The sequence below is a fragment of the Talpa occidentalis genome, unplaced genomic scaffold (genome assembly GCF_014898055.3).
Source record: "Talpa occidentalis isolate TD23 unplaced genomic scaffold, MPIMG_talOcc4v2.1 talOcc4.76, whole genome shotgun sequence".
NCBI lineage: Eukaryota > Metazoa > Chordata > Mammalia > Eulipotyphla > Talpidae > Talpa > Talpa occidentalis.
The window spans coordinates 1-11,919 of record NW_023605150.1 but is presented as its reverse complement, the minus strand read 5'-3'; the positions used below and the strand labels follow the sequence as shown (position 1 = coordinate 11,919).

General features: G+C 52.9%; 1 protein-coding gene across 2 annotated transcripts; it reads right to left on the bottom strand.

Annotated features, from left to right (window-relative positions):
- Window positions 1–872: 872 nt before the first annotated feature.
- Window positions 873–10,550, bottom strand: LOC119233321 (PDZ domain-containing protein GIPC1). Of its 2 annotated transcripts, XM_037495564.2 has the most exons (10): window positions 10,512–10,550; window positions 8,485–8,541; window positions 8,233–8,374; window positions 6,786–6,870; window positions 3,902–4,222; window positions 3,342–3,527; window positions 3,061–3,241; window positions 2,225–2,337; window positions 1,832–1,913; window positions 873–1,724 (listed from the first exon to the last, which is right to left on the bottom strand). In XM_037495564.2, exons 5-10 carry the CDS (start codon window positions 4,187–4,189, stop codon window positions 1,573–1,575), a joined length of 1,002 nt encoding a protein of 333 aa, XP_037351461.1. In that variant the 5' UTR covers window positions 4,190–4,222; window positions 6,786–6,870; window positions 8,233–8,374; window positions 8,485–8,541; window positions 10,512–10,550; the 3' UTR covers window positions 873–1,572. The 2 variants fall into 2 exon arrangements, with proteins under 2 accessions (XP_037351461.1, XP_037351460.1); XM_037495563.2 differs by lacking the exon at window positions 8,233–8,374.
- Between the last annotated feature and the right edge of the window lie 1,369 nt (window positions 10,551–11,919).

Genomic DNA, 11,919 nt, shown 5'->3' with positions numbered 1-11,919 from the left:
CCAACACTCAGATCACTGCTCTACTCTCAACAGTGAGACACACAGCTGAGTTACAAGCATAGACACACGAAGCACCCACGGATGCCAGGGATGCCAGGGTAACTTTGACAGAGGCTGCTCTGGCCCCTCACCTTGGGGCCCATCTTCTGCCTGGTGTAAACCAGGAGCCGGCTTGACTGACTTCCCTGCATCCAAACATTCCTGCAGGGACCTCTGGACTGGCTCCCCTCGCTTCAATCCCAACCCCTCCCTCCAGGTCTGGCCAGGGTCCCACACTCTCTTCCTTGATCCCCCTCAATCCTTGAGGATGAAGCGAGCTGTCAAAACAAGCATGCTGGGTTTATGTCCAAGGCAAAGCCTGGTGTGCTATGGACACCAGCAGACCCCTCAGGTCCACAATCAGCTGGGGTAGGGGTCTCACCAAGACTGCCCCCTCCCACAGTCTTGTGGGGTGGGGGTCCTCCCCAGAGCACTTGCCTAGGCAGGCGTAAGGTTCTAACTGGGGCCTTTCCACCTTCTTTCCAAGCCAGGTCCTCACACTCCTGGCTCTGTGCTGGATTGTGGTGGGACATAGCCAACAGCCTGCTGCCCACCTTTCACATCAGGCTTGGGCGGGGGAGGCCTTGTTTAGGAGGAAGCAAGATTTGAACCCTTAGTAGGCCAAGAAGCCCCAGCCTTGCCTGGAAGTCTGATGGCAAGCAGCCAGGATCCTCATCAGGCAGAACGGGTGGGAGGGGATGGGCGGGGATGGGCGGCGCTCAGCCAGCTCCTAATTCAATTGGGAGCCCAGAGGAGGATGGATTTCAGCTGCTGCATTCTTTCCCAGCCCCGGCCCAACCTCCACCCCCCCCCCCCATCCCGAAGTCCACACAGGTCAAACAGCAGATAGATTCTTTATGTTCAAGACAGCAAATTCAGATACAAAAGCCCACTGCCTTCGACCCTCCTGGTCCCACCCTGTCCATTCAGGGCTGGGCTGAGGGGGCCACATGGGATTGGGAGGGTTCACAGCAGACTAGTGTTTAAAATGCAGAGGTAACAGACTCCACAGTGTGGGGATTTCTCTAGGGGTGGGAGCGGGAGGATATTATTGCATTGGCCAAGGGGGGAATGCTCCCCTTCTACATTCCCTGCATCAGGAAATGAGGGAGGTCACTCCCCCCCACCCCCAACAGAACCCAAGGCCCCAGGGAGAGGGACCAGTTTGGCAGCTGATGTGGAAAGTGTTGAGGGTGGGGCTGGCGGCTCATTCTGGCCAGCCCCTCTCCCCTCCTGATCCTGCTGAGGTAGGTGGGGAACAGGACAGTGGGGGTGGGGCGGGAGAGGGCCACAGGGGGGTGGGGTGAGGTGGGGGGGATGGGGACCCCCAGGTGGGCTGGGAACAGGGAAGGGGTGGTACCGATTGGAGAGGGGCAGGGGGCCCAGCCCCACCTCTGCTCCACTCTGCATCATCCTCCAGGTGCTGAGCAAGGCCCAAGCCAGATACTAGGGTCCTGGCCATGGTGTCCCCTCCTCCCAACTGGGGATTCCCATTAGGCTGGGCCCAGGTCATCCCAAGGTCCAGTGGGCAGCCTAGTAGCGGCCAACTTTGGCGTCCCCAATGGCACCCCAGACGTCAAAGACGAATTCATCAGGGAAGGCGAAGTCACCAAGCCGCTCGTCCAGGGCCTCAGCCAGCTCGTCTGGGTTCCTTTTGTCCTTTCCCAGCTCCACCATGGTGGCCGCTGTGGGTGGGGAGCAGAATGGAGATACCAAAGACAGAGGCAACAGCTCCTAGAAGCCCATCTCCTAGACTCCCCACTGCCCCCAGATCCAGGATCCCCTTACTCACCTAACTCTGTGTCCCTGATGCCCATGTAACTCTCCAATAGGTCATCTACCTTCTCGATTGCCTTCTCCTCAAAGGCTGAGGGCTGGAGTGGGGGAGGGTAACAGCAATATCATAATTACATGATTATAATTGTAACTGTACTTACTAAACACTGAGTGCTTTTTCTGTATATATCCTAGTTATTGCTCACAATGCTGAACATGTCAGTATGATTATCCCCATTTCATAGATGAGGAAACTAAGGCTGACAGGCCCAAGAAAGGTTTCAGAGCTGGGAGGCAACACAGGTGGATCTGAATCCAGGCAACCCGCTCAGACCCCTTCCGCTGGAAGGTGATGCTGCCTCTTATGGCTGTGCAGGGAAGGGGGTTGAGGTCTGGCTGGAACACTCACCAGATCCTCTACTGTGGCTGGGCCCCGGGATCGAAGCCGAAGGGTCCCTCGGCCAGTGCCCAGCTGGGGGCCAGAGCCAGGGCGGCCACCCCCTGAACGCATGCTGATCATGTCTGCAGGAGGCAGAAAGGAATAAGGAAGCCCAGTCCGGCAGGCTCTTGGCAGAAACCCAGGCCTGCTGGCCTTGACAGTCCCTTCTACTTTCTCCATTCTTCTGTGGGCTTGGGGGGTGTTGGAGGTGACCCTAAGAAGGTAGGACTCCTCACTGAGGTTCGGCATAGTTGCCAAGCAGTCAGGGACTGGCGATGGAAAAGGTCTGAAGGACAACCTGAAAAAGCCACTTCGACCCCCAAGGACTGGGGGACAAAGGAGGGTGTAGGGCCTAGGTCTCTAGCTGGGTACAACTGCTGGGCTGCCTACTAGCCCTATCTGCTTGGGGAAGTGTTTGAAAGTCCCCCACCCCCACCATAGGGGCCGTAGTTCCATTCCTGAGAGTTAGTGAAGCCAAACGGAAAAGTGGGGGGGGGGGGGGGAAGCCTGGCACAGGGCAGCCAAGCCTGGCTTCTCAGGGCTGAGGGGCTGGCTGGCCAGGATTGGGGGTGCTTGGTTGACCTAATGGCTCCTGGAAACAGGGTGTGGGGGCAACTTCCTCCTTGGTCCCACCCTCCCCCCAGGCTGGGCAAAGAGCCAGCACCCCTTCTCCAGGGCAGGGCAGAATTGCTCCCCCTTCCACTTCAGCTGGATGGGTTTGGGCACCACCTGCTGGTAACTCTCTACATTGCAGCTTGAGCCCAAATGAGCAGGGAGATCAAGGGAGGTCTTGCTCAGCTCCTCACCAAAGGCCTTGCGGGGCTCTGTTAGCTTCAGAGAGAAAGTACGGCCTCGGGGCAGCTCCTTAAGTAGCCGGGCCACTTCATAGTGCCGACATCCCAGCAGGCTCTGCCCATTGATGGCCTCAATCATGTCACCCACGCTGATGAGCTGGATGTGGTCAATCACGCTGCCCTCCTTAATGCGCTGGAGGGGAGAGGAACTGTCAGCTCCCAGGGCTCTGCCCTTTGGCATTATGGCTGGCCTTACCCTCAGGACTCTCTGTGCCCTGTGCACCCCCAGGCACCTTGATGAAGGCATAGCCGGCCCCATTGTCCGTGATGGTGAGCCCCAGAGCCTCCTCTGACTTGTACACCTCCACCTCCTTGTGCTGCCCCTTGATGTGAGCGAAGATGAAGTCCTCCAGCCCAATCTGGCCACCAAGGAGCTTGTCCATGTCCACTTTGTGGGTGTTGAGAGTGCAGAACATCACCTGCAGGGGTAGGGGAGACTCAAACCTTACCTCCCTCCCTTACCCTACTGAGGCACAGGCCTTCCAATGCCTGACGGGAATTCAGCATCTAAATCTGGTCTCCAGTCCCTATAATTCACAGGGACATGAACTTCCCACCAGAACCCAAGGTGTGATGGGAACTCAGCATCTGTGTCCTGACCTCCAATTCCCACAATCATTGGGGTGCAGGCCTCCTAACGTCTGATGGGAACTCAGTACCCAACCCTGGTCTCTAATTCCCGTAATTCACTGGTGTGCAAGCCTCAGCATCTTCAGCTTCAGCATCTGTGCCCCAGCATTCCCAGACCTCTAGCCCACCATTAGGGGCCTCATCTCTGGCTCCCCAGCCGTACCTCTGCAGCTGGCAGCCGGAAGGCCTCAGCAATCTTGCTGTACAGCTCCTTAACGTTGGTGAAGCCCTCGATGCGGCCGGTGGGGCTGCCGTGGGCCAGCTGGGTGTGGAATACGAGGCGGGGCCGCAGGGCTGGGGGAGGGGGAGGCAGGCCCATTTGGGGCCCCCCTGCCCCACCTCCGCCCAGGGGCCCTGGCTCCCCCACGCCCAGCCCACCACGACCTGGCTCCGCCTCCTCATTTTCCACCAGAGGGGGCGCCTTTTTCCGCCGCCCCAGTCCCAGCGGCATGAGCAGTGAGAAGAGGGTGTGTGCCCAGGAGATCTGCAGAGCAGGAAAGTGGGTTCAAGACCAGGGCAGCAGCCTCAGGCAGCCTCTTCCTCATGTTAGCACACTAAAGGCCCAGGATATACTTAGAGAATAGACAGGCCTCAGTTCAAATCCCTGTTCTGGAACTTACACACTTTTTACAGAAACAATAATAGCAGTTAATATCTATTACCACTATGCTAACTGCTCCATGACCTTACTCCCTCCTCACAATGCATGGTGTGCACTAGGTGATGTGGGACTAGGTTATGCTGTGATTATGCTCACTTAAAAACTGAGAAAATGGAGGCTCAGAGCAATTATGTTTCCCTTTATTTTTCTGTCAGACAATCTTCAGTGCTGTGTGTAAAAAAACTCTCACTCTCTCCTTTAAAACAGGTAGGCAGAGGGCCTCCCCGGTGGCGCAGCGGTTGAGCGCTGGGTTGCGAAGCTGCCCGCAGCCTCTGCAGCGCCGGTTCAATCCCCGGCTGCTCCCCGGCCACCAGAGGAGGGTCCCACATGGCGCTCAGACCTCTCCTGCTGCCCGCTGCTCCCCTCAGCAGTGTACTTCGGTCCTTCTACATGCTCTGCTCCCCGCTCTGACTCTGGTGAGTTCTCTCACCCTCCCGCGCTTCTGACTGTACCCAGTGCTTGTATAAATAAGTAAATCAATATATCTTTTTAAAATAAATAAATAAATATATAAATAAATAAAACAAACAGGTAGGCAGATAGCATTTACTGACCTCCTGGAGGCCAGGCAGGCATGAATGACATTAGTTCTGGCCAAAGAGTTGTGAAAGGAAGTGACACATGACCTTTAAATCTGCTTCTCCCAGGCAAGGTGACCAGCCACCTTTGATAAGATGGTGACTCCCTGAGGCCAGTCCCTGGCTGACTACAATGGAGGGAACCTCCCAGAGAGCTGCAATGAACATGCAGCAGGAGTGAATTTGGCCACTAAGATTTTTGGGGTTTTTACTGCAGCAAAACCTCTCCTGATAGACTATTTTTTCTCTTCTCTTTTTCTTTCTTCTCCCTCAACATCTCTTGGTTTCTTACGCTCTCTCTTCCCCCTCCCTCCATGAAAAAAAATTAAGTTTGGGGCACTTAGTATGTTGCTGCACCATTTTAGATATTGCCTTTGATATGTAAGGTCTCTGACTATGGCCACCTTGTGCTATTACACAGGTTATTCACTATGCAAAAAGCACCAGGCCAAGCACTCTGCCTGCCAAGTTACATTCCCTACTGAGGTAACACATCTGCTGGGAGGAAGGGCTGCCTGTTTCAAACTCACTCCTAGGTGCTGTCCAGGTTAGCTGGTGCTCTGTGCATGCTGTCCAGACACATAGTCCAGAAAAAGATGCACAGTGAGCAAGCATGCATGAGTCTAACAGAGCTTCTAATACTGTTATGAAGACAATAAAACAGGGCCTCCCCGGTGGCGCAGCGGTTGAGCGCTGGGTTGCGAAGCTGCCTGCAGCCTCTGCAGCGCCGGTTCGATCCCCGGCTGCTCCCCGGCCACCGGAGGAGGGTCCTGCATGGCGCTCAGACCTCTCCTGCTGCACCCGCTGCTCCCCTCAGCAGTGTACTTCGGTCCTTTTGCCTGCTCTGCTCCCTGCTCTGGCTCTGGTGAATTCTCTCACCTTCCCGCGCTTCTGACTGTACCCAGTGCTTGTATAAATAAATAAATAAATCTTAAAAAAAAAAAAAAGACAATAAAACAAGAAAAGTTCTGCACATAAGGCTAGGGAGGGCTTCTCTGAGCAGGTGAAATTGAACCTGAGACCTTAATGACAGGAAGAAATAGTCACATAAGGAAATGAGGCAAGAACGTTTCAGGTAGAGTGAACTGTCAGTGCAAAGGCTCTGTGGTGGGGTTGCACTTGGCTGCACTGTTCCACTGTCTGTGGAAGAGTGAGGAGGCTTATGTGGTTGGAAAAGAGTGAGGAAAGGGGACAGCAGGAGGAGTTGAGAAAGGTGGGGACAGGGCCCCCTTGAGGGCCACAGGGAAGACTTGGGCTTTTGCTCTGTATGGGAGCCAAGGAGAGTTCTGAGCAGACTCACAGCTTTAGGCTCATGGATCAATGAGAGAACAGAGCAGCTGGAGTAGAATGAGCAATAGTAGAGTGTGAAGTGGGGAGGTAAGAGAGCTGACAGGGTTGACTGTGTGGGGCCTTAGAGACTAGGGAAAGAGTTCAGTTTTCATGTTTAAATCACATGATTTAAACAAAGTCACAGATATCTGCTACACCTGACTCCCAAGTCCAAGTTCAGAACCACAAATGGTTCCCTGTGGGATGCAATCTTCCTAGGCCTCAGATGCCTGTTCTGCAAATGGGGCTATTCCATTCACCTGGCCAGGTTGACATGAGAATCAAATCATGTCAAATTTTATTTTCCTCTGCATTTTTGATCCTTCCCTTCAGATTTTCTCTTCCAGGGGGCCACTGTGGATTTAGTTGAACCCAGTGGGCTACACCCATCCTTATTTTCACTCATTCATTCATTCATTCACTCACTCACTTGTTCTCCTATACCTCCTTTCACCTAGTCCAGCTCCATTATAACTCACCTAAACTAGTACAGCTGCCTCCTTGTTTCCTGGCCTCTGCCCTTGCCCCCCACGGTCTCTTGCCAACACAGCAGCCAGAGTGATCCTGTAAAACATAAGTAAGGTCATGTCCGTTCTCTGCTTCTATCCCTCCCAGACTCCCACCTCATTCAGAGTACAAGTCAAAGTCCCGCTTTCAGCCCCCAGGCCCCAAAAGATCAGACTGCATTACTTTCTCCCCCTTCATCTCCATCTCCTCTTCTCTCCCTTTTGTTAATTCCCTCCAGCTACACTAGCCTTATTCCTGTTTCTCCAACACATTAGGTACCATCCAGTCTCAAAACCTTTGCACTGTCTTCTGATATTCATATAACTCACTCTCTCACCTCCTCCGGCAGAATATGCATTTAATTCATCTATCTTATTGTTTTCTGAAGGGACAGGGAATTTGACTATCTTATTCATCTCTATTGCCTTAGTGCAGACAACAGAGCCTGGTGCATAGTGGATGCTCAATAAATATTGAATGAGTGAATGGATAAATGAATGATCCTAATGTTCACCTGCCCACCAGTTCCTGTGCCTGCCTCTGGGGAGATGAAGGGCCATGGCTGTAGTCTCTTCTTTGTTAAGAGGGTTTTATCTCCTAGCAAAAGTATAAGCCCCACTATATGGTTCCCCATCCCCTGCTTCCCAGTACAAGGCTGGATGCAGATTGGTGCTTCATTGAGTGACAAAGATAGGAGCATATCTCCCTCATATTACACTGTGATTTTGTTTTCTATTCTCATAATCAATTATCCTGAACACCTCTTAATACATCCTTTAACCGTACGGGTTTGCCTTTTTATGAACTCTCTAAGTCTTTGCCAATTTGTGAAAATTACAGTCTGTTTTAATTGCATGGCCTGCCTTTCTTCTTACTGGTTTGTGGTAACTCTTCCTCTATTCTGGATACCAGTCTTTTTATTGCTTACTTAATCATCACTGGATCTAGCACACAGTAGGCATTCACTGAATATCTGACAAAAAGTAGGTTCTGAATAAACCAGTACTGCCCTCTCAAGTTATTTCACTATAATCAATAATGTGGAAATAAAACAAAAAAACTCTCATAATCACCTCTTCTGGTTCCCCACTCCTCCCACTTAACATCCTCACTTAACATCATCAATAGGTTCTTGGAAACTATGTCTTTAAGCAAAATGTAATATAAGGAAAGCACATCCTTCCATTCAAAGTTGGCCAGTCTTATTTTCCTCATCAACACTATAATGAAATGATGTTATTAAAAAACCTGCTGTACTCAAAGGCAAGATGCTAAGAAAACATGAGTTTGGAACTTGACTTCACCATACTAGCTATATGACCTTGGGCAAGTAGGTTAACCTATCCAAGCTCCAAGGAAATCATGCATGTGCCCGGAACAGTTCCTGGTGTACAATAAAGGTTCCATAAATAAACTCACAATGATTATTACTATGATTTCCATCAGTAAATACAGAAGATTCAAACATCCTCCTTTTCCAAGGAGGTCACATTCTGCTGACCAAGTCCCAATATCCTTATTCTCTCTGCCCATACTCAATGCCCTGGTTCGGGATGGCTTCCTGTGAAGGGGGAATAACAGTTGTGAAGAAAGTGGGTGATTGATGAATCTGCCCTTCCAGGCCAGAAGACACAGAATGACCCGGGTTCAAATCCCACCCCTGCCACTTACCGTTGGCTGTGTGATCATGGACAAATCACTTCACTTGATGGGCCTCAGTTTCCTCATCTGAAAAATGGGCAGAATTCTTGAATCTCACCGTGTTTTGGGGACTCCAAAGAGATAATGCATGTAACTGCTAAACACTCTGCCTGACACTTGAGGAAACTGTTATTATTATTATTGTCATCATTATTATTGCCTCTTCCTCTGCCCTCCCAGGAACATCACAGTCCTCTCTGCCTGCCAGGGCCTACTCCAGGGCACCTCCTCCAAGCAGTTTCCCTGGGTTGCCCCAGTCTGCTAGAAACGTAAAAGACAACTATGGTCCAGACAAGTCAGGCCCATGAACTTAATTATGTGTTGCCCTGATAGAACTCTTGTCTTCCAATCTTAGGCTGTTATTTAACTTGTCTCCATTTTAAAAAGAAAACCAGAGCATGTAAGTCCACTGACTCAAATCTTACAACAGTTTCCCATCTCATGGAGGGAAAGCTCCACACTAATTAAGGTGATACATAGATGCTGCAGAATCTCTTTTTGGCTTCACCTCCTGCTCCAGCTACTGTTCCTAGTTGTTTCAGAATTTTTTACCCTGGCTGTGCCTCTGCTTGATGTCTGCAAGGTTGGCTCCTTTTTGTCATTTGGGTCTCTGCCCCAAAGTCCCCTCATCCAAGAACCCACCCACAGCCCACAGACTCTATCATGCCACCCCCCATATTTTATCCATAGCACTTATCATTATCTCAGGCATCTCCTTTATTTACTAGTGAACTAGTTTTTTGCTGTCCCCTCTGAGAAAAGCAGCTCTCCAAAATAGGAATTTTTTATCATGTTCATTGTTATATCCTCTGTGCTAAGAACTGTGCCTGACACATATTAGGTACTCAAAAAATATTCACAATATGAATGAATGTGTCTATCCTTAGAATATGCCTGCAGAGGAACTGCCAACTACCACCCTCTCTCCAAGTTCCCAGTCTCCCCTCAAACCAGGCCCAAGCTCCCCTTTCCAGAGGTATTGCTTTGGAGTGGAGGGAGGAAGGCCTCTGATTCAGTCTTGAAAAACCGGCTCCTGGTGGTTTCCGGGGAAAACGCCTACTGCCAGGACTTGGCCCAGGCAGCCCGGGGAGTTCAGCAGGTACAGGACCCCAGTGTCCTGAGCCTTGCCTATCTCCCTATTCAGGATCTAGCCTTTCCTTTCCATTCAGGGGAGAACGGACATGGGGCAGCTTCCTGTCTGAGTGGTTGTTGTCGAGTTACTGCTGGGTGGATGGCGGTGGAGGTGCCCCCACCAGCCTAGGGTAAGCAAAGAGCAGCAGGTGTGGCCTAGATGGTATGTCTGGTAGACGTGGGGTGGGGGAGAGGGAGCCAGAAGCAGGCTGAGGAGCTGGTTAGGAATACCTGTGCCATGGAGCCACTGGGAATTTAGTCTAGTAGCTGAAACTACAGCTCTGCACCCTGAGGCAGTTGTTCAAGTCTCACTTGCTGCCACTTACTGGCTGTGTGACCTTGGGTAAGTCACTCCACCGCTCTGGGTTTGCTGCCTCACCTCTAAATGAAGTAACAGCACTTCTAGGAGGTGTTTATAGAGTCGATGACACAATACACATGGTCTATACCTGACACGGAAGTATGCAATAAATACTAGCTGGGGTGATTTTTTTCATTATCATCATCGGGACCCCCGTCCTCCCCGATCCTCCCCAGGTGCCGGACGCTGGGGACACGGTGAACCCCGGGGCCGGGCCGGGCAGGACTTGCTCCCCGCCCGGAGTGAACCGCCCAGAGGCGCGCAGGAGACAAGGGAGGGGTGCGGCTGGAGACCGCATCCCTGGGGCGAGCGGTGTTTGCCTCCGGCCCCAGCGGCAGGAGAGGCGCCTCGCTGGGAAGGGGCCCCGGGCATCCCCGCACCCCGGCTAGACCTCCAGCCGCGTCCAAGGGCCGACCCCACCCCGCACGATCCTCCGGACCCCCCGAGGGTTCGCTCCGTTCCGGGTCCCCCGAGCGGCTGCGCCTCACCCGCGCCAGAAACTCACCTGCGCCCGCGACTGCGCCGCCGCCACCCCGCGCGCCGGCTCGGCCCCCGCAAACTCCGGCCAGGGCCTCCCCGCAGCCGCGGCAGGGGCGGGGCCGGCGCCCGCCGCCTGCCAATCAGAGGCGACCGCCGGGCTCTCGCGGCCAATCCGCTCCGCTCCGTCAGTCTCGGGCTGGAGCGACCGGCACATTCCAGAGGGATCCCTCCGCCTCGCCGGCTCCCGACGCCCTTCCTCCCCGCGCCAGGGCGTAGTGGACTCTCTCGCCCCGCCTAGCCGCGGCGGGCCGTACCATCGCAGGGCCGCGGAGGGGGCAGGGCTACGGTAGTCCCCAGCCAATCCGGAGAGGCTAATGGGAAGCGGGGGCCCAAGGACCACGTGTGTTGCTGGAGGAGTGTACGTTTGGGGTGTCCTGGGTGGTCGCCGCGGGGCGGGGGAGCGGTAGCCGTGGGAGTCGCGTGACCAAGCCTGGGTTTGGGGAGAGGATGTAAAGTTGCAGCGTCCGGAAAAGAGACCTTATAGGAGACATGGGAGGGGACCCAAGGCAGCCCCCAATCCTGTACCACGCCCTGCCTGCTCCTGCTCCAACCGGCCATCTTCGGAGCGGAGAAGATATAAAAAGATGAATTCATTCCAGGCTGCGGGCGGGGACCGAGATGAATAGGGAGTCTCCTGCTTCCCGGGGTCTTACACAATGGACAACGGCATTCATTCACTCGTTCATTCACTCATCAAATATTTAATGTGATCCTGCTCGGTGCCAGGCTCTGACCATGACTATAGACACATCAACGAATAAAGTGTTCCTGGGAGAGGAACAGCGAGTGCAAAGACCTGGAGGCCAGACAGAGAAAGAGCACATTTTAGGATAGTGCATTATAGTAGGAGCTAGCAAAGCTGTGTGAAAAGCCTTGTGCAATGGAAGCAGTTTTATTGAGCACATGCAATGTCCTAGGTTATAACCCAAACCTCTGCCCTGGGGGAATTGACCTTTCATGAGTCTGTTCCTCCATCTATCTCCTGCCCTACCAGAGACTGAAACAGCAGGATCTCAGCAAACATGTGGGATGAAAATACCAAGGTAATCTCACCATCTCAGGTTTGTCTTGTAAAGGGGATTTCTCAAACGGGAACCGGTAATCCAAGAAACAAAGGCACGTCCTGCAAGTCAGGATTCTCAGTTCCCAAGACAGGTAAGATTTCCCTGTTGCCATTCAAGGCAGCTGGGGCTGAACCTGAGTTCACTGTGTCCTGGAGTTGTAGTTCTCAGAGGCCTCTAACTGCTACAACCATCCCAGAGCCACACTGGTTTTTGCAGTTGCCAGATGAGCTGCTTGGCAACCCAGCATGACCAAGGCCTTCACTTAGAGGCTAAGTGAAAGGGGAGAGTGGGCCCTGGGTTTAGTTACAG